The following is a 23,048-nucleotide window of genomic DNA, read 5'->3' on the forward strand; positions in this document are numbered from 1 at the left end:
GCTGCATCGTACCCACATTTGTCTCTTACTTTACAAAATATATTTTGCTAATAATATTTATGAAAAATGGTGAGTATCAGATTGCATTTGTGGATCAGAAATAAATAGTTTTCTGGTAAGAGCACAATAAACATTTTTACTGACATCTTTACAAAATTCTCAGAAAAGAGACACCAGACACCAAATGTAGTTTTTTGTATTTTGTATTACAAAATATTTTAATGGATCAACAGTTTTGAAAAGAAATTATGTATCTCAGTTTTGAGAAATGAGATGAGATGCACTACATTGACTCTTTAGAATATTAATCATTGAGTTATTTTGTATCATTAATGTACAACATAACCTAACTTACAAATTTCACATTGTATAGCCAGACAGTAAATTCATCAATTCTGAAATCAATATTTATTATTATTATTTCATATTTATGCATTCACTGGCATTTGAGTTTTGCACTATAATGCCCTGTACACACGGTCGGACATTGATCGGACATACCGACAACAAAATCCATGGATTTTTTCCGACGGATGTTGGCTCAAACTTGTCTTGCATACACATGGTCACACAAAGTTGTCGGAAAATCCGATCGTTCTAAACGCGGTGACATAAAACACGTACGTCGGGGCTATAAACGGGGCAGTAGCCAATAGCTTTCGTCTCTTAATTTATTCTGAGCATGTGTGGCACTTTGTGCACACGATCGGAATTTCTGACAACGGATTTTGTTGTCGGAAAATTTTATAGCAAGCTCTCAAACTTTGTGTGTCGGAAATTTCGATGGAAAATGTGTGATGGAGCCTACACAAGGTCGGAATTTATGACAACAAGGTCCTATCACACATTTTCCTTCCGTGTGTACAGGGCATAACAATGGGAGATGGTAAAAATGTCTGCTAATGTGAAATTTTAACCACTTTATACCTGTACACTTCCTATGAACCTGAACAATTTTTACATTTCTGCTATGGTCCTATTGATTTGGCAATAACTTCGTCATTAGTTAAGATTATATCTTTTTTAGGACAAATAAGACTCTCTTTCGGCATATTATTTTAATATGTAATCCACAGACAAAAAGTATCAATACTAAAGAGAAAAACACTATATTCTAACTTAATCAGTTTTAGTTTAAAAATAGTGTTACTCTAGATAAAAAGTATAAATTTTATTCTATAAGTTGTCCCATTTAAAACTACACTCGAATTATGATTCTTGTACAACGCATTTAAAAGTTATTTACAAATGAAATAAAGGCTTTTTTCATTTTTTTTTTTTTTTTATGTGACATATAACACATAATGTACAAAATAAATTAAAAAAAGTTTAAATATTGGTTAGAGAGATAGAAAAAAAAATCAAGAAAATAATAGTTAAGGAGAGAAAGGGAAGAAGGAGTTAACGAGGAAGCAAAGACTAATAAGGGTCTGGTTAAAATTGTTGCTTCCCCTTCCTCATACCCATGCGGCATACTGTTTGTAAAAGAGTTCACTGTAAATACTTTTTCTTAGCAGCTTTGATGCAGTCACATGATCTCTATGCTCCAGCTCTGTGTCAGCGATTGGCTGTTGCAGAGGATGAGGGGAGGAGTGCAATGGAATCTACTGGGTGACATTCCATTGTAGAGCAATGGGTATGAAGAGGGGGAAGCAACATTTTTAAACTAAATTATATTAGCCTTTACTTCCACTTTAATTAGGGCTGATTATGGTAAACTAAGGGTCAGTAAGGGGTTACATACAGCATGAACATATTATTTATTTATTTTTTTTTACTTGTCAGGTTGCTTCAACAGAAATCATACATAAACGGAGGCTCATCTGTTTTGCCTACAAACGAGTGAAGCAGAGTAGATACAAAAATAAACATTTTACTTTGCATCTATCTATTTAGCATCTGAACAATGCTTATCAGATGGTCCATTTTCATCAGCTTTATATATACAGCATCTTCCAACTGCCATTTTGACTATAGAGAATTGTTGGCAAGTGTGAGGCTTGTAAACGTTGATGAAGAGCTTTTAAGCGTGTGTAGTACGTCCAGTGTCCACAGCTGGTTAAACATGAATAAGGCAGGTGTTTGAGAAGTATGCTTCTGTGGATCCAGTTATTTTTTGTTAGATGAGATTTATCTAAACTGAGCTTATTTTATATTATTTTGGTTAAATAACCAATTAGCTGCGAGGTATTGCACAAAGTTGGTAAGGTTTCGGTCCATGGGTTCCAGCCTCTGCTGGTTCAAGGTCTATCTCAGCCCCGGGGAGAGCCTGGAAGGTGAAGTTCTGCATTAGGGATGTAAAGAAGAGGAAAAGCTCCATTTTGGCCAAAGTTTCACCAGCACAACTTCTTTTTCCTAGAGAAAGACAAGATAAGAGTTGATTAGAGTGCAATCAGCTTTAACTGCATTGCTTAGTTCTTGTATGGGTACCGGTTGACCTGTATGTTGCCAAGTAGGCATACATGAAAATAAAATCAACCAAAAGTAAGGCCCCTTACACATGGGATGGCTCTGTTGGAATCCGCCTGCTCAGTGGGAAATCTGTCCGCTGATGTCTGCTAAACAGGCGGATGGCTAGTCTGTATTCGTTCCTCTTATGCAGGGCAGACACAGACATGGCCTGCTGTTATCTATGGGCCTGCCTACTGCCTATCTCCGCCTGTCTGTTTGCACCCAACTGCCATCTGATCCACCAGACAGATGGGGAATGGAACCTCATCTCTCTGTTTTTAGCAGAAAGGATGTCGGCAGGTGTCAATAAATGATAATAAATATTAATAAATTCATAATTAAATTAATAAATAATTAAATGACAATAGTCATATTGCAACAAGCTTTCACATTGACTACAGAGTTAGACAACAACAGGTTGTAGTTGTGATTCATTGACAGTCTTCTTCTCTCATTCTAATACTGACTATACACATAGAGTTGTATTTATAGGGAAAAAAAAAATCGAAAGCAATTTATCAGTAAAAGTGCATGCATATTCATTCTATGCACAGGGGGCAAAAATAAATATTCCTAGGCTATTTTCTGTACTAGTGGAACGTTTTCCATTTACGGTATTAAAAATGAAAAATACCTAAATACCACTAGATGTGCTAAATAACATTTCATATGATACTTAGTGCTATCTAGTGGCTAAATGCAGTATTTCTGTTTTAAATCAATGAAAAAATGTTGAACAGCACAGGATATAGCCTAATAACATTCAATTTTTGCCCTGTTTGCACAGAACAAATATATACATTAACTTTTACTGGGTGAATTGCAATAAAATATTTTTTTATAGATACACCCCATAGCAATAAACAAACAATTTATCATAGATGCGATTGATTAAAACAGTGGGGTTGATTTTCTGCATAGACATCAGCTTCCGTTTTTTTGTCAAAGCTTAACTGAATGAGCTAAAGATAGAAGCTGACTACCATGCACTCTCCAGGTTTAAAAAATCAACCCCAGTGTCTCGAAAAAAGATTGCTGGACACAACAATTAAAAGAATGATTTAGTCTATTCTGAAAGTTTCTTCGTTCAGGCAGATTGTCCCTTTTCCATAGAACTGGTCAATCCTATATGAAAGAGCTCCATTATTGTAGTACAATTCAGGAAGATGTGATCTTTTCATAAAAATGACAGTTATTTCAAACATGGTGTCATCATGTGATTATGAGAACATGAGAATGCAAGGAAAAGAAGAAATACCAAACCAGCTCAGGTAACTTTTTTTCAAACTGTTAAGTAGTAAAAATTACTGTATATACTGTCCAGTCTTTGAAATGCTCATCACCATGATCATTTTAGATTTACCTATAGAGAATGGAATGAAGGCCTCGTTCTTTTTAAAATTTCCTTCTGCATCAAGAAAATGCTCCGGATAAAAATCAAATGGTTTTTTGAAATAAGCTTCATCTTTCAGTACAGAGTACAGCAACGGGAACACAGCAGTGCCCTGCAAGGATAAATGTCAATTAAAAACTGAACATATATTTTATTTATAATATACATTTCCAGCTGACAATGATTAAGCATCTGTTTAAGATTAAGGAAATCCTAAAAACATGGTCTGGGGATTGCAGTTGTGAAACAGTGTTCTGCACTTTCAGGTCTGTGGCAAGCTGTTGAAGTCCAGTTGAAGACTTCTTATTTGTTACTGTAAGGTAAGCCAGTGCTATGCATGCCTCTAATCAATGGCACTGCTAAGGGACCCAAAGTGGAGTTGATTAGAGCAGTGTTTGATGGAATGGATAGTGCAATGCTGAAGGAGGGATTGGCAGTTTTCAGTGGTCAGATAACATGATTCAAGCCTAACTTCGGGCAAATTCTTTTCTTCACATGCACTGGCGCTGTGCCCGCACTGCATGGGTCAATTGCTCATCATGTCTAGGGGTGAACACAGAGCCTATACACACCCGATCCTTCAATCCTCCAGAAAGTAGCGCTCCCCCACATCTAGCGGTGGACTGTTGCTGATGTCTTCACATTCAGAGTTGATCTAGGGGCATGATGACATCAGGAACAATCACCACACAAGACCGCTGGACTGTGGGCGGAGGCAGGAGCAGAAGGGATCGGTCTTGCGCTGGGAGGTATGGAGGATTAGGTGAGTATATCTTGGCTCCACACTGCATTGGAAAAAATTGTGCTCAGAGTTCAGCTTTAAGCCTTTACTCATAACTATAATATCATTTTTACATATCTTTAATGCTAATGCAATTGACAAAAAATATCAGACACTAATTGTGCATGTCCAGTCAAAAATTTGTTTTGAGTTTTGGATAGGGAGTGGCTGGATCAGAACCCCTGCCATGTTTTACTTGTGATCCAGGACTTCAGGACTTCACTTCCTGTCCTGGTGAAAACAGTTTACGGAAAGAAATACAGAAATAGAAATAGAAATTATATATATATATATATATATATATATATATATATATATATATATATATATATATATATATATATATATTTATATTTAATTTTTTTTTTTTTTTTTAGAGTAAGCGAAGGATAGAACATCTATTTGTTGTTTATTCTTGTGTGTCCCTATTGCAGATTTTCCCTCACTATCTGGCTGGTAAAAACATTATCACCAAAGCATAATGTAAAGGGAATTTGAGTAACAGCTCCTATTGGAGCTATAATACAAGGAGCTCTACGGGTACTTGGGAGCAGTGATTCATGTATAGATTGGGACCTATTGAATGTTGCAATATAAAATGAAACATAGTTACCTTGGGAATGAAATATCCTCTAAATGTGACATCTTGAATAGTTTCATGTGGAGCCCCATCTGGTACAATATCACCAAACCTCTGGATCTCATGAATTACGGCATCAGTATACGGCATTTTCTTCCTATGCTCTGCTTGAGGTGGAGTCGTGCCGATAATGCTATCAATTTCTTTTTGAACTTTCTCTGCCAAGAAGAGATACTTTTTAAATTATATTGCATGATACTTACTTGCTGTTGCATATGTTTTCCATTTAGGAAAATTTCAACTCATCTCCAGGCAAAAATGAACCTCTTTCCCATAGCTCTCTCACACATCCTGCACATTTTTTTTTCATACTTTCCAAAGCATATTTTAGTAACCTAAGTCCACTCTCCAGATTCCTTGCTGCACCGTTTCAAATTGTGGGAGATAGGTAATCCAGTCACCAATCATCCCCTTGCTCTGTCACCTCTGAGATTCCTATTCTGAATCCTAAGAGGACACCACCACTAGACAGACTATTAAATTAGTCATTCTGGGTTAGTAACTCAAAATACTGAAGCCAAGGAGCTAGCATTTCAGCCACTAAACCAGTATTTTTAGAAGGCGACATCAGTAACAGCAATCTGCGCATTTCTTTAAGGCAACCCTGTCAACATTTAAAAAATAGAAAATAACTGTCTTAGCGCAAACACCATAAAATGTCTGTCATTAGATTTGTTAGCCAGGAAAGCATCTTTTTGTGCATCTACGAAACTATTTCTACTAAAAAGATAAAAGCTGATGGGGTTTATTCTTGGATTCAGGGAGTAGGAGAAACTTGTATCTTTTGTTTACAGGAGGCACTGTTCTTCTTTGAGCATCCACATTACTGCCTGCATAATGTGGAAACTTCCTTTTGGCTATCCAGAGGAGAAGTCTTCTCAGAGTTCAGAAGAGGAGTCAGCAGTAATGTCACCGCGAGGAGACCTTCAAGGAGTGAGATGCAACACTTGCTTTACAAGGTAAGAAAAAAAATAAACATCACAGCTGAATGGGTGACAGGGTTGGGAGGGGAGTTCGTTTTTGCCTAGTGATGGGCTTTAATTATGTATAGTATTTAGGAACAAATTAAATGATTTAAAAACTTAATTTCTTACTTTGTATTTCTGGATATTTCATCATTAGCAGTATTGCCCATCTCATAGTGGTGGTGGTCGTCTCCATTCCGGCAACAAAAAGATCATTTACTAGAGCAATTAAGTTATCATTATGAAAATACTGGGAGGATTCTGATTTTCCCTAGGAAAAAGTAAAATGAATAATGAATTAATTAATTTTTTATGGGCATAATTAATTCCTTTTTAACTGAGGGTTCATGAAGGCATGTGTTTATGTAATAATGGAACCAGGGTTGTCCAACAACTATCTATATTTTTTTATGGTGGTAAGGGATACCGTAACTTATGTTACTAACTAGTAAGTTCTCAGTATTTATAGATTTAGTTTTTAAACATCATTCAGTCATGTTCAGTCCTTTATAAAATGTATAATTTATTAATAAAATGATACTAACGTTCACAAAAAATAAATAAAATAACAAACATGTTATACTTTCCTGCTCTGTGTAATGGTTTTGCACAGAGCAGCCCTGATCCTCCTCTTCTTAGGTCCCCCGCTGGAACTTCTGGCTCCTCCCCCCACCATGTGCTCCCATAGCAAGCTGCTTGCTATAAGGGCACTCATGCGTGCTCGCTCCTCGCTGTGTGTGTACAAATGATTCAAAGTGCAGGGCTCAGCCCCACTCCTCGTTCCCTCCTCACTGGCTGTGATTTACAGCAGCAGGAGCCAATGGCTTCCACTGCTGTGTCTGAGCAATGAGGTGGGAGAGAGCGGGAAGAGCAGCTGCTCTCGTGCACATCAGGAACAGGTAAATATAAGGGGCTGCAGGGGGAGGCTGCACACAGAAGGTTTTTTAACCTTCATGCACAAAATGAATGAAGGTAAAAAAATCTTCAGACTTCAGAATCACTTTTAAGCGGATCTCCAGCCCCCTCCCCGACACAGTTTTTTTTCCAAACCTCTGCCTACCTTTTTGCTGGTCTGGAACTCAACTGCACAGTGGATCCAGTGGTGTTTTACAGAATCTTCTCAGAAATCTGCCCCGCTTGGTCCTGGACCACCATCTTCTTATATAGCGTCATCGCGAGGCTCTTCCAGGTTCACCTTGCACCTCTAGCCCCACCCTCTTCTTATTTCTCAATGGATCATTATGTCTCCTGGGATATGTGTCATGCATATTCCAGGAGGCAAAGGGAGGGCAGTGCATGTCATTTGTCTAGGTGAGTGATGTGCAAAGGGGGAGCAGGGCTGAACTATTTTGTAAACAAAAAAAAAAGAAAAAAAAAGGAAATAAACAACATAATAAAGTGTGCTCCCCGTGTAAAGGAGGGGAGGAGGGGTGGAGAGGAGGGAATTTGAAAATGTGGGTGAAGATTCGTTGTATGGGCCATCAAGTCATAGTCTACTCCTGGATCTACAGTGTCTTACTTTTCTAGATCTTTCCTTCTTGTTGTTATGGGTCTGTGTCATATTTATTGACTATTGGAGACACAATTTATTTTGTCTTCATCATCAACTTTGAAGATAGCTGTCTTTTCTTTTATAATAACAGTTTTTTTTTCTTTATATTTAGCTAACGTCCCATCTTTTCCCTCTTTTCTTTAAATCCCTATAAATTTAGATCAGCTTATGGGGGAAGTCACAGATAGGGGGAAGCCACAGTAAGGGCATTTTTTTTGCAGGAGTGTTCAGCAGTTGAACACATCCCGTCACTCTCATTATGTCTTCTCTGCTTTTTCACAGATAATGCTGCTGTCTCAGAATCCATGTCATCTGTATCATTGCTATGTACTGACACTTTGCAATCTTTAGGGTAAATAGTCTAAAGCCCCATACACATTGGCAGAATGTCAGGAGAAAAAAGTAAATAAACGGCTGACATTCTGCCCGTGTGTAAGTCAGTTTGTCCGACAGAAGACGGCTGTTCGGCCGGCTTCTGTTGGACATGCATGCTGGAAAATCAGCATCCAATCAACTCCCAATTAGTGCTCTCAGCGAATGGCAGAGAGCGCTGATTAGAGAACAGCTCAGTCGCTGGACTAACTTTGCATTGTTACTGTGACCTGTCCGTTTTTTTTTCCTTCAACCCTGCACCATCTCCCTATAAAATTAGATCAGCTTATGGGGGAAGTCCTATACTGGGCATTTTTTTCCTGTGTGAGTCTTTCTTTCTCCAGGAGTGTTCAGCTATTGAACACAGCAGTTTAACTAAAGCAGGATAACTAAAACAGCAAGAAAATACAACAAAGAACTCTGCTCCACTCTGGAATGACTGCAAGCAAACCAACATTTTGGAAAGCATTTCTTACAAGTCTGATTCCTACTCCCTCTACCCTTTAATATGCCCCCTTTACCCCTTTCCTCTCTCTTATCACAACCTCATCACTTTCACAGTGTACTTGTCTTCAACCATCTATCTTTCCAAGCAACAATCAATTACCCACAGATACCTTTGCCACTTTAATCCTTTTCTTTTCTACTCTGCAATTGACCACCTCTATGACAAAATTGCCTACCTGAAAAAAAGAAGGAGAAGTTGGGACTTTATATGAAGCATGCGGCCGAATAGAACAACATGAGCAGAGAATGACTGGTGGGTGTACAGAAATAATGATAGTTAACCCAGTCACATAGTGTTATGGCATGTACATAGTAACATAACATGAACCAGTATCTTGATTATACCATTTATTAGATATAGCAATCATATCGTAACAAAAATAACATAGGTATAGGCATCGACGCCACGCACTCAGGGTCCCGCGTGTGACGTCGCGATGACATCATGACGCCGCGTGCCGCTGTTTCTATCTGGGCGGCTCTTGGTGGGGAAATTTGGCGCCTTATGCCGGGCGGGCGTTTTCCGCTCAGGTACGGATGCCTCCTCCCCCAGTCAGCCGTCCTGCGTGACGTTGGCGGACACCCATTGGACACCTGGGACTACATCTACACTCCACCCCATGTGGAATGGTTGGATCCCTGTTGAGCGGTGTCTACCGCTACAGCATTACCGGTCAGGCCACACGGTTACTCACGCTATATTCAGGTAATCACCCTTCTACACAATCCCCATATACACCTATACATTTTTTGGTAGTTGGATTAGTAGCCAGTGCATTTTTTATTATTACTGCACTATTATGGAGCACCATCTCACATCTTATCACTTAGATCACCCCACTTTTGTTACAACACCTATACTATAGTTATTACTGGTATACCATCATGAATTATCATGTGATCTTCCCCAACTTTTATCACCCTTTTTTCCAACATACATCAGTATTACCCCTCTTTTTTTACCATTTTTATTATTTTTATTTTTATTATTATTTATATTATTTTTATTTTTATATTATTTTACTTTTTTGTTTACACTCTTTACCTTCTAGGTAATTGGGCTGTCACCCCTCAGTTATCTCCCTCCCACACGTTATTTCTTCACTCTTGTCCATGGGTTGTGCCGCCTCAGCTCCCGGGAGGATGCTTGTTCCCCAGCGGGTCCGGGCCCATTGCGCCGTCGCATGCCATCACAGCTCAATTGTAAGTTGTCTACGGGTGCCATATATTTTTAACATCGTTACCATTCATCAATATTTCTGCTCTCCTTGCCTCTCTAGCCCCTGTATGTGGCAATTCCCCTTTGTTCAATTGGCCAGTTTTACCTACTTATCATATGTTATGTTTATAGATTATTGCATCTGCTCCTGAAGATTGGAGGTATCCATGAAACGCGTCGAGCTATAGAGATGCCCTTAATACCAATTTCATCCAAGAGTGATATTCTACCATATGTTTATGATTTTACTTTTCCATATTGGCCTTTACCAATTATTTTATGAACTTATTATAATGCGTGAACACAGAAATGTATATCTGGTGGCCGCCCTCTCCTTTTATTATGTTGTTAATGTCATGTACCACTCATGTTACCTATGTTATTTTTGTTACGATATGATTGCTATATCTAATAAATGGTATAATCAAGATACTGGTTCATGTTATGTTACTATGTACATGCGATAACACTATGTGACTGGGTTAACTATCATTATTTCTGTACACCCACCAGTCATTCTCTGCTCATGTTGTTTTATTCGGCCGCATGCTTCATATAAAGTCCCAACTTCTCCTTCTTTTTTTCGTTTATTCAAATAGGGATGGAGGCCACCTACGGCGGATGCCCTGGCCTCATATAAAGTCCCACAATTCCCCCCTCTTTACAAAAATTGCCTACCTGTCTTGCTCTGACCTGGCCACTTCTGTCTACAACAGTTCACTCTCATCGACACTGGACTCACTTGCTCCTCACACTACACAAAGTATCAGGCCCTAACTATTACAACCTTGGCAGACTGACGACACCCGAATTCTTAAGAGACATAGCTGTGCACTGAAGCGATTGTGGCGTAAAAATAAATCCCAGCAAGCACTCACCCTATAGAAATCTGCCTTCTCAAAATACAATTCCTCCCTCCATGCTGCCAAACAAGCCTACTTTGACACTCTCATTAATACTCCGTCATCCAGTCCTTGCCATCTCTTCTCTACTTTTAACTCTCTACTTTCTACACCAACACCTGCACCCAGTAACTTAGTCACTGCTCATGAGATTGTCAATCATTTCAAAAACAAGATCAATGCAATTTGTGGGGGCATCTCCAATGCACAGATATCTATCCCACTTAACATACCCTGTACAAAACCACCCTCAACACTTTCCCCATTTGACCTTGCTACTGCCAAACAGGTCACTAAAGTTTTCTCAGAATCCCACCTTACCACCTGTCCGCTGGACCTGTTCCCTCACAAAAACTATGGTCACCCTATTTTTCTATCCTATGCCCCCTCACTCACATCTTCGATCTTTCCCTCTCTACTGGCACCTTAACCTCCCCTCTAAAACATGCGTTGATCACCCCCATTCATTAAAAGCCATCACTAGACCCCACCTGCCTGAACAACTTAGGCCAGGGAGGGGCCTTGGTGCTGACACCATGCCACCATGTCCAGGTGCTTGGAATGACAGCCATTGCTGTAAGTGCAGTTTCTGATTTACCATGTTGTAATGATTTTATGAATTTTTAAATAGAGTCAATAAATACTACACTGTATCAGCTTTCTCTGGGCTCCTGTCTGGTGAGCTTTTTTATTAAGTGTGGTGTTTGTATTAAACTACTTATGTTTCTTGACACTTACTGGAGAGGAATGAACAATGACTAATGATTAGGCATGGGCCGAACAGACCCCTGTTCGGTTCGCACCAGAACTTTCAAACACTGCAAAAGTTTGGACCCGATTAACAAAACCCATTAAAGTAAAAAATCAAAAGTGCCCATTTTGAAGGCTTATAGGCAAGTAATTGGGCATACAATGGTTATAGGGGTCCGGGTCTTTCCCTGGGGGACATGTATCAATAAAAAAAAAGTTTGTGATTTTTAAAGTGAAAGCATAAAAATGAAAAATTTCTTCCAATATAGTGCCTGGGGGGTTCCCCTTAGTTTACCTGTAAAGTGGCAGATCTATACCATGTCTAGAATCTGCTGCAGCAATAATTTAATTTATAAAGCAAAAAAAAACGACATTTTCCCTGCAAGCTGCCTTTATTTTGCTCAGCAACAGCTGGGGGGGCAGTGTGTATGATGAGGCCACAATGTAGTGCACTGGGAACAAGATTAGATATTTTTTGGATGCATTCTGGTGTCACTTTGACTTTGGATAGAAGTAATGGGTATGTATAAATTGGTCTTTGGACGTTGGTGGTGCCTTCCCACCATAACCCTATAGAGGTAATCTTGATGAAAGCAAGAATTGGCCTTGCTGTAAAAAATTGCAATGATATGCACCTGTCAAACAGGTGCTGAAAAATTGGTCTTTGGTGTTAATTGTGCCCATGAAACCTATACCAAAAACATTCTTCCAGATGAAATGCTTGAACACCCTCAAAGCTAGGCATCCTCGAAGTCCTGCAGAGATTCCATATCCCAAAAAGACTTAATCAGTGACATCGGCATCAGTGGCTTCATAGCTGGTAATTCAGGACTGATTCATTTTTATAAAAGTCAAACAGTCAACGGAGTCTGTGGACAGACACATTCTATGATCAGTAACTAAACCTCCTGCAGCACTGAATGCCCGTTCTGAAAGCACGCTGGATGCAGGGCAGCCCAACAACTCAATAGCAAACTGAGCAAGTTCTGGCCAGTGGTCTATTCTCATGTCCCAGTAAGTCAGTAAATCGTCAGCTGGAAAGCTCTCCATCTCTGTTTTGGCCCCAAGGTAATCATCTACCATGTGATGCAGACGCTGCCGATGGGATGTGGAAGCTGACAGCCCTGTGCGGCGAGGACTAAAAAAATTACGAAATGCCTCACTTAGGTGGACGCCTTCTCCAGCGCTTCTCTCTTGACCAACAAAAGACTCAAAATTATGTTTTCCACAACACTGTAACCTACTGGAGTCAGGAAAAACATACAATAAAATCCTCTTTAACGTGTCCTCAAGAGATTTTATCTTCTGCACTCTCTGTGGGGACGGGATGAGTTCTGAGACCTTCCCCTTATAATGGTGGTCAAGGAGGGTTGCCAACCAGTAATCATCCTTCTCCTTTATGCCACATATTCTTGGGTCCTTTGGGTCCTCATCTATTAAACGATAACACACTAGGGCTGGCGTGCGCTCTGTCTTGTTTTTAATGATTCGCTATCGCAGGGGCAGACTGAAGTGGGTAAGGAGGAGGAGGAGGGACAGATTTGTGCCCCTTTTGTGTGGCTTTTAGGTACTCTTGCCAATGGGCTAAGTGGTTGGACGTTAAATGCCTTGTTAAGCATGTAGTACCCAAATGGTTGGTGTTTTTGCCACGTTTGATATGCCTGAGACACAGTTTGCAGATAGCAACAGTGCGATCTGCTGCAGATGTGCTGAAAAAGGCCCAGACAGCTGAGCTTTGGGGAGTGGACCGGGAGATAACAGCTGCAGAATGTGAGGGAATAGGGTGGCTGCTCTCTACTCTTTCTTGATGTCTGCCTTCTTGGGGTTGTGCCGCCTCACCTTCAGTTTCCTCCTCTGCTCTATCTGGCACCCAAATCACATCAGTGACCTCATCATCTCCATCTCCTCCATCTTCATCATTACCACTGGAGACAACTTGGCAATACGCTGCGGCTTGGGGAACATGAATGCCAATTTGTCTACCAGTGTTCCTCCCTCTCTCTAGGCTCATGTTCCCGCCATCCTCAACCTCAGAACCAATATCTGAATCCAGTGATGGCTGTGCATCATCAAGGAGCAAGTGGCTGAGCCAGTGGTAAAATAACTCACCTTACTCCTCAATGGCTGATGTTGGGGCTATGGCAGACATAGATGTGAACAAGGAGACAGGTTTATACACTCTGGAAACTGCAGGGGACTATACACTTGTCTCTGCTTGCGTAACAGAGGTTGAGGAGGATGAGGAAGGTTGAAGAAGGTTTAGTAAGCCAGTCCACCACCTCCTCTGCATGCTGTGGCTGGATAACATGGGCAAACTCACTAAACTGAGGAAATTATGCCCTACCTGAGGACTGACCATCACATCCACCTTTGCCTGTGGACACATTTGTTGCTGGCCCCCTTACAGTGCCAAGGGAACGTCTTTCTCTCCTTGCTGTCCTCCCAGACATTATTGAGAGGGACGAGGCAGTGCTTATTAGCAAATGTAAAAAAGAAGTTGAAATCTGTATGTAGATGAACTTTAATCAATGTAAAGAGGTGTTTGGTGCACCTTAATTTGAGTACTCACACTACACAGACACACTCCATGGATACACTATAATATACTGCAATATAATGTGCCAAACATACAGTGACACACAAAATTATATGGCGTTAAACTGGCAGTAAAGCAAACAGAAGTAAATGGTGTTAAACTGGCAGTAATGCACAAAACTATATGGCGTTAAACCGGCAGTAATGCACACAGAACTATATGGCGTTAAACTGGCAGTAACGCACGCAAAACCATATGGCGTTAAACTGGCAGTAACGCACACAAAAGTAAATGGCGTCAAACTGGCAGTAATGCACACAGAAGTAAATGGCGTAAATTTGTCAGTAACGCAATCAAATAGACGGTGTTCAACCGTCACTACACTGACGCTATCTGAACTGTCCCTACTCTAGCTAAGCACTAATATCAAGGTTACTGAAACCGTCTCACTACACTACACTGAATCTATATGAGCTGTCCCTACTCTACACTATGTATGTATGAATGACACAGTCTTTCTATGCTACAATGAAGCTATCTGAGCTGTCCCTACTCTAGCTGCACACTATGCAAAGCTGAATGATGGTCCTCACTACACTCACACTATCCCTAGACTGACACTAAACTAATATGCTACACTGACAATTGAAGCAAAATATCACAGTATACCACACTAACTAACTAATAGCACTGAACAGAGCCCTATTCTATCTTTGTCCACACTGAAATCACACTGAAAATGGCTGCCAGTGTAGTCATTTTGTGTAGTTTCTGTTGCCATTATGATTTAAAAAGAGTAAACACAGTTGATTGATAATAAATGGCTTCAACCGAACATTAACCATGAGTGAAACAAATTTTTTGTGTTATCATTCATATTCTCTGAAAAATGCCCAAGAACTCATAAATTCTGCCAGGGTATGTAAACTTATGAGCACAACTGTATACATTGTACATTCACATCAGTCCCTGCCTGCAAGGAGCTTACAAACTAAAGTCTCTAACTCACATTCATACATATACTAGGGCCAATTTAAACAGGATCCGATTAACCTACAAGCATGTCTTTAGAGTGTGGGAGGAAATCGGAATACCCAGAGGAAACCCACACATGCACAGGGAGAACATGCAAACTCCAGGCAGATGGTGTTGTGGTCAGGATTCAAACCAGCAAACCTTTTTGCTGCTAGGTGAAATTGCTAACCACTACACCACTGTGCTGCCACTTGAACCTCCTTAACACGTGGATCATTGCATTATACTTTTTAAGTATAAAACCTGAAAGTTATTACCTTTTGTTTTAGTTGTAAGCTCCCTGGAGCAGGGCCCTCCTAACCTTCTTGTATTGAATTGAATTGTTGCTGTATTGTCTCTCTTTATATTATAAAGAGTTGCGCAAAGTGTTGGTGTTGTGTAAATCCTGTATAATAATAATAAATATGATAATAATTTTTTCTATGTGACTCTTCACATCCTCCACATTCTCAACTGTGAGAATAGTGTCAACCATCATATCAAAGATTACTGATGTCTACTAGTTGTACCTTCTAATCTGCAGGTCTGAACACTTCTTGGTGTGTTGAACATCAGCCCATCCTCCTACCTCCCACACCTTTCTTTTGGCTCAACACTATGAGGTGGCTTGAACTTCAACAATGTGCAGTTGAGTGAAGTATTAAAAAGCCTTCTGCTTATATCTTCTACAGACAATCCTACTACATAGAAGTAAGATTATATAAAAAGCTTCTAAGACATACCTGCTTATATTTGAGAATATCCATTTTGGATAATGGAATCTAATGAAATGTGATCCTTACCTCTTGTTGCTTCACAAGGTAGGCATCAATAAGATTCCTCTGGTCATTTACATCTAGAGTTTTCTTCTGTTTAGTAAACGTTTCTTTTATGAAGTTTTGCATATGTCTCATATTTTCGAAAATTTTATGGTGAGGTCCTGGAAGCAGGTCTAACAAAGTTGGAATAATATTGTACATCTTTAAAAAGAAAAAGAAAATATACATAGGTTTATAATTGACCATATTCTTAATTTGATAGACTGAAGAATGAGGGTAAAGAAGATACTGTAATTGCTTCTCCCGATGATGAACATTTTGGCAAACATTAAAAGTATCACATTTAAAATGTCTCTTTTATAAAAAAAGAAAGGTCTTCTTTACAGCCAGTCCCCCACCCCCAAAGAGAATTCGACTTTTAAAAGCAAATCCTAAAAAATAAAGCATTGACATAAAAAATGAAAAAATATGTACATCACTGCTGCCTCCTGGGAAAGTTGGTGATTGAAATCCTTGTGAAAGCCCTCCAGTCCATGTCAGAAGTACAACCATGTGGGATTTAGAGCATCTGGGAGGCATGGTGACATCAACCACACCTCCTGAGAGAGTCGCAGGCTGTGGCTGGGGTATTGTTTTTATCTGTTTTTGCCAAATCCTAATTTTGAAGGTATTTAAAACTAATTCTGTTTGGAGGGGGTGGATACTGACAGTAAAGGTGAACCTTACATTTTCTTGGAAGGTCCACTTTTAGGCCTATTCTTGTCCAGTATACCATGTTCTTTGACTATTACCACAACAATATAGTATAATTAGAATAAGTCATGGGATAGTTAGGTGTGTTTTCTGTTCTGGGAAGATAGATGATGCTGCAGAAAGGAAACAAAGCCCAGATTTCTGCATCCAGCTTTCTCTTTTGAGATTATTCTCAATTTCTGCTACTATATCAGAGTATTAATACGACATTCAACTCTCTTAAAAACTAACCTACTAGAGTACGTTGGTAAGGAAGGCTTTAAATGGTCCAGGAGGGCATGATTGCTAATCCAACAGAATGTACTGATCCACCTGTCAGACAAATACACAAACTTGATATCTTCAAACTTTTTGGATAGTAACAAACAAGCAATCAACACCTCAAGAATTTGGATGAGCTCAGGTGTGTTCAGATCCTAAACTAAACATACCTGAATGACTCTGCCAGAAAGCTGTTGCTGTACTGAGCCAGTCATAGTTGGCTGAGGCACTTACCACCCTTATGGTTGCAGGGCAGAGAATGCCCCAGCTGCAGATGTTCGGCCTAGCACAGTAACAGCTTCTTGGTGGATTCACTCAGGTGGGTTTGGACTAGGATCCAAACATGTCTGAGCTCAACCCTACTCAAGAACAACAAAAAGTCCATACTTTATTATTTATCATTATTTAAAAATCATAATAACCATACATTAGCTGGTATTGTCTTAAAGTCCAAGCATTTGAAATACCATAATCCTACAACAAAGCAAATCATTCTAATGCAGATAAAGATCAGCTACTTAGTTCAATAGCTGCAAGGTTCAATTCCCATTTCAAAATCGTATGCAGACTCTGTATTTCATCCAATTGTTATGCACAAGGACTTATCAGAATTTATATATTTCAGGTGTTTGGGGATCATGCATTCCCTTGTCAGCAGCTGACTAGTGTAAATTCTTGGAATAAAGAACTGGGAGTATCAACCCAAACTGAGTCCTTTTCAAGTCATAAAATACACAATCAGAGCAAATGAGAGGAAAGCAGGACCCCAAAGCATGAGTCAATCATTAACTCTTTGATAATTAAACAAATAGATATATATAATTCATATTATTACATAGCAATTTTATAAACAAAATCATTATTCTAATATCATAAGGAAGAACAAGTATATATAGAACAAGCATTAAGGGATAAGCTAACATTAACCCTCTATTGATAAGTATATGCCACATTTGTATGTGTCAAATTTAATACAACATGCAATAATTAATTTTCGAAAAATATACAATATCAAACATATACAGAATATAGTATAATGTGTGATCCTATTACTAATACTAAATACCCAATATATAAACTAATATCCCACTGCTATCTATTTATTCCCCGGGGTTTAATTCAGGAATCCAACAGATTGCTTTGTATAAGAGTTTGTTCCTTCTTTCACCTCTGCTCTATGTAGAACCCTCTCAATATCCTGATCATTAATAATATAATGCTTTAAGAGATTAGATAAATTGATAAATGTAGGATTCATTATTCCTCCAATATGTTCCTTTATTCATTTTTAGGAGATGTGTAGTAGAACCTGTATATGTCGCTTATTATATGCAATGTGTCAAAGGCCATGACCAAGGTATTTTTTTATCTTTTTTCCCCCAAATCTTAATTTTGAGGGTTTGTAAAATAATTATGATTGGGGAGGCTGTGGGGAAAGGGCGCAGAATCACAAAGGTCTACTTTAAGTTCTATTCTTGTCCAGGGAAATCTTCAAATCAGGGCACTTGTTCTGGGCATTTCCAGTTCTTTTCTATTGTGTCTTCAGAACAGGAAGTGAAGGAATATCTTTAATGAGAAATAAGGGTTCATTTACTAAAACTGAAAAGTCCAAAATCTAGTGCGGCTCAGATTCCTTTTTTTTTTTTTTTTTGGTCAAAGCTTAATTGAACAAGCCAAAGTCCGAATCTGATTGCCTACCATGCAGAGCTGCACCAGATTTTGCACACTCAGTTTTAGTAAATTAACCCCAAAGAGAGCAAAATAAACTTGACAGGGGTGTTCTAATCAATATCCACTGCCACCCATCCCATAAAAAAAAATTTGCTTAAAAAAACTAATAAAGAAATTGGAATTGTTCTGTACTTACACAACTTATTCAGGCATGTTTGGCAGTGTTTTTGCCTTTGATCATTGAATCACTAAACTTTTAAAAAGTGTTCAATGTGACCAAGCAGCAAATCAATTCAAAGTACCGCTCACCCACAGACACAAAATAAAGAACAAAAATGAGAAGGGTCCAGACAGCTGCATTAAATGTTGTATCCCATCTTTTGTGAAGCAACAGTGTAACAGCATAAAAGCACAATCTTAGCACAGTGGGGGAGAAGCAAGGTTCACGAGTTTCATGCAACCCAGCGCTTAATCATAACCAAGAGCAACGTTCAACTTATCTAAATATATACTCTTAAGCCCACAGGAGGGCAGACAAGTGGAATCAAAGAATAGTTAAATGAAGGTGAAAACGAACACAAAAAAATATATATAATATTATATAAATATAAGACAAAATAATAAAAATCAAAGATGAACCCCATGTGTGGACTCCTACTAAAAGTGAATAAGGTCCCAATTGAATTTTAGACAGCATAGTATCCCTGTATGGAAGTGGAGAATCCAGTACACCTCTTTTTTTGCATAATATGCTGAAAATAATACCACCTAGGGCAGGGGTGCCCAACCAGTGGCCCGGGGGCCACATGTGGCCCGCAGAGCCCTCTGATGTGGCCCGCAGAGCCCTCTGATGTGGCCCGCAGAGCCCTCTGATGTGGCCCGCGACCTCCTTCTCTGGGATGGAGGGTTCGCAAGCCCAGATCTTGTTTTTCCAACTCACCACCCCAGAGTATCAGTGTTGTAAATGAAGACTGCGGTAGAGGAAGCAAGCAACTGCGCAGCAGAGCCGCATAAGCTGATGCTTCCTGTATAGCACTGGCTCTTGCCAGAAGCGGAGTGATACCAAATGCATTCTGTTTTAACCTGCAGGTTTCAGACAGTGCTCCACACCTGCAGGATATAATAGAAGTCTATGGCAAAGTGCAGCTAACCCACTGGAAAGCCACTGGTGCTCTGCGCTGCACCAGCGGTGTGGGTAAACCACAGCGCATCAGTGTGAAAGCAGCCTTAGACCACTTTCACATGATCAGTGGACCCTCCATTCAGCTCTATGGAGCAGTAGATGTAAACAGACATGTGTCTGTTTATACCCGCCTACCTCCAATCCGATCTGCAAAAAAAAAACAGAAGGGTATCTGTCCCCTTCCATATGGGTGGATTGGAGAGCTCATATTGTGGCCTGCAACCAATTACCAAGTCGCTTAAATGGCCCTTGCTCTTCAAAAGGTTGGGCACCTCTGACCTAGGGCATGCTATTTTGAATCCAAAAAGCTGCATGATCACCTCCATGCTGCTCAATAAAATGATGTGCACTATTAGTAGAATGTTGGGCATTTCCAGGTACTTCCAATTGTGTCTTCAGGACAGGAAGTGTAGGAAATATCTTTGGAGAAATAGAGAGCAAAAGCAACTTGACATGCGTGTTCTAATCAATATCCACTGCTCTACCCACCCCATAAAAAAAAGTTTTGCTTAGAAAAGTTAAGATTGAAATTGGAATTGTTCTGTACTTGTACTACTTATTCAGTTATGTTTGGCAGTGTTTTGTTTTTTTTTTCTTGGATCCTTGACTTTTTAGAAAATGTTCCAAGGTGACCAAAATGTTCCAAGGTGACTAAGCAGCAAATCAATTCAGAGTACTTCTCACCCACACACACAAAATAAAAAGCAACTTACTCGGACCACACGAGAGCCCATAAGCTGGATATTTTCATTAATCAAACCCATGAGTCTCAATATAGTGGGGTGATCATAATTAAATCGTTGACCAAGTAGTATGGAGATGATTATGTTGGCCACTGCAGCATTAAGGATGGTGAGATTATCAAAAGGTTTACCTGGAATTAAAAGAAAACCACATGATTTCCTAAACAACAAGAAATAGATATACACTGGGAAATACATAAATACAAAATAGCCTACTGATCAATGTTGTCATTCAAGATTCATACATTTTGCTCACTTATTCCTGAAATGTGTGTGATTCTTGGCTTGTCCTGAAAATCTGAATGTTAGCACTATTTAAAAAGGGGCATAGACAGTACTCGATTGTTTTTGTTCCAAGTACACTATTACAGCCACAATCACCTCAAGCATGACTCTTGTTGGACTTCACCTAATCCTACTACCCTTGAGGACTGGATTCGGGAGATAGATAAATATGTAAAGTTTGAGAAGTAAACCTATACTCAACACAATGCCCACCAAAAGTTTGAAAAAATTGAAAAAAAAATTGAAAAAATGGATCGAAGCTAATCTTAAAATACAATAAAGATCTAGTATGTTTTTTGGTGGATTAGGATGGCCTGTTACAGAAAACTTATATATATTATTAATATAATATTTTGTCTGCTCTTGAATATTATTCTTAACATTTTTGGATTCTGCAGAATATTTTGTATATTCTGGAAAAACTCTATGGCAGTCAATGACATGTATGTTATTATTATTATTTATTTTTGTTTATTTTGTGTTTTTGGTTTTTTTTTCTGCTTTCTTTTTGTTGTCCTTCTTTTCTGTTACATAAAGATGAAAATGAAATTTGAATAAAACTAAAGCATGATTCTTAAATGAATGTCATGTGAATCTTGGGTGAAAATATAAACAGATCCTTAAAGGAGCACATGTATTTAAAAATTGAATTGTTCATTCTCTCTCAGGCTTTTTTTTATAGTTTGAACCATAAATGTAGCTAGCCAAATCTGCCTTGGCTTTAGGCACTCTATTGCTATATGATAATGTATACATTTCATATCAGATTAAAAGCAGCACAACAGAAATAGAATTTACAGAGCAAATGCAAAGTGTTATACTAAGCATTTCGAATTTCTCCAAAGGTACAATGACAAACTAATAAATCATTTTTTTAAACAAAATTAAAATGAGCCTGAACTGTACTGAGCAGGATGGTAGATGGATCCATAGTCAATCATCTATTACTGACACATGGCTGCAGGTTGGACCTTGCTAAGGATATGGGAATGATTTTGAGATTTCCATTTTCAATTACATGTAGCTAAAATAATTGTGTGCGTGTGGTATTATTCACTAGAACTATATTGAGAGGCTTAAAATTAATTATTGTGTGATTATTTTTTTTCTAATACTTTACATTGCGGTGTAGTCATGCTATTTATAAATGCCATTTCATTACAAGCTCCAAGCTGGAATTTCTCATCTTCTTTTAGGCAATATAAAGGGTCAAATGTTATCTCAAATAATTTCTTTTTAGTGCCAGTATCTTGGTGATTTAAGATCTCATTACCACCAATATAAAGACTTGACTTGGGACAATATCATATCTGTTGGACATAGTTTGTGTTATTGACCATTAAAGATGAGCCCTTGATCTTAAAGGCCAACAGACATCTTTTCAGCTATCCAATAGCTCGGATGAGAATTATGTTTATATGTGGATCTCTTGGATGTGCACATTCTTATTGTACAAAAACTTCTAAAGTTCCTCACATGATACCAGGATTTGGGGTGGGTTCAAACATCCATATGTGTCAGATATAATTGTCTTAGAACATGGTGGTCAAGAATGAGAAGTGGCAGATCACATGAAAATGGCCGTCAAGGAAGATGATCCCTAAGATGATTACAATAACAAATACAAATATGAAAAAAAATACAACAGTAAAAATGTATTTTCTTGTAGAACACAGGGCATACAAGATTAAATAATAATAAAGACTCATCAAAACAATCACCTCCATAAGATTTCATTGCTTGCACTAAAAATTCAGCTTCTTCACTAATCTTGTCTTCTATAGCTTTTTTTCCCATCCCGTAATCTCGGAGTGTTGAAAGAGTGAATCTTCTCATTGCTTTCCAGCTTTCACCATTAGAAAAAATAACACCTAAACAAGAGAAATATAATATTTTCTGTAAGTCAAAAAATATAACCATCAGATACAAATGCTGCTCAAAGTATAGATCCAGGGCTGTGGATAGCAAAAACAAATGTTCCCCTGTGTTTACTTTATCTAAAGAATTTTACTTTCCATTGCATGCAGGGAACATTAATTTGCTTAAAGATATCTAAACCCAAGAACAAAAAAAAGCAATGTATTGCTGTCTACTAAGAATGAGCCCGATGTTCAAGTCGAACGTACGTTCGACTCGAACATCGGGTGTTCGCCCATTCGCAGAACAGCGAACATTATGCATTCATATTATGCATTCGCGGCTAATTCAAAAGCCGTGGAATGCCCTTAAAGTCTATGGGACACTAACAGGAAAAACAAAAAGTGCACATTTTAAGGGCTTATATGCAAGTT

General features: G+C 38.8%; 1 protein-coding gene and 1 long non-coding RNA gene across 4 annotated transcripts in view; one reads left to right on the forward strand and one right to left on the reverse strand.

The window, feature by feature from the left end:
* Positions 1–23,048, forward strand: part of LOC141139198 (uncharacterized) — a 1,175,459-nt gene that overhangs the window by 377,976 nt on the left and 774,435 nt on the right. The window lies entirely within an intron of this gene.
* The window catches only part of LOC141139178 (cytochrome P450 2B4-like), a 35,369-nt gene continuing 12,508 nt past the window's right edge, over positions 188–23,048 (reverse strand). For all 3 annotated transcript variants that reach the window (XM_073625084.1, XM_073625085.1, XM_073625083.1), the window contains 7 exons: positions 22,479–22,628; positions 20,443–20,603; positions 15,886–16,062; positions 6,360–6,501; positions 5,239–5,423; positions 3,815–3,956; positions 188–2,355 (listed from right to left, as the gene is read on the reverse strand). In XM_073625084.1, the coding sequence (XP_073481185.1) occupies positions 2,177–2,355; positions 3,815–3,956; positions 5,239–5,423; positions 6,360–6,501; positions 15,886–16,062; positions 20,443–20,603; positions 22,479–22,628 (1,136 nt within the window). In that variant the 3' untranslated portion in view covers positions 188–2,176. The remainder of the gene's footprint in view (positions 2,356–3,814; positions 3,957–5,238; positions 5,424–6,359; positions 6,502–15,885; positions 16,063–20,442; positions 20,604–22,478; positions 22,629–23,048) is intronic.

Source organism: Aquarana catesbeiana, linkage group LG04 (genome assembly GCF_042186555.1).
Source record: "Aquarana catesbeiana isolate 2022-GZ linkage group LG04, ASM4218655v1, whole genome shotgun sequence".
Classification (NCBI taxonomy): Eukaryota; Metazoa; Chordata; class Amphibia; order Anura; family Ranidae; genus Aquarana; species Aquarana catesbeiana.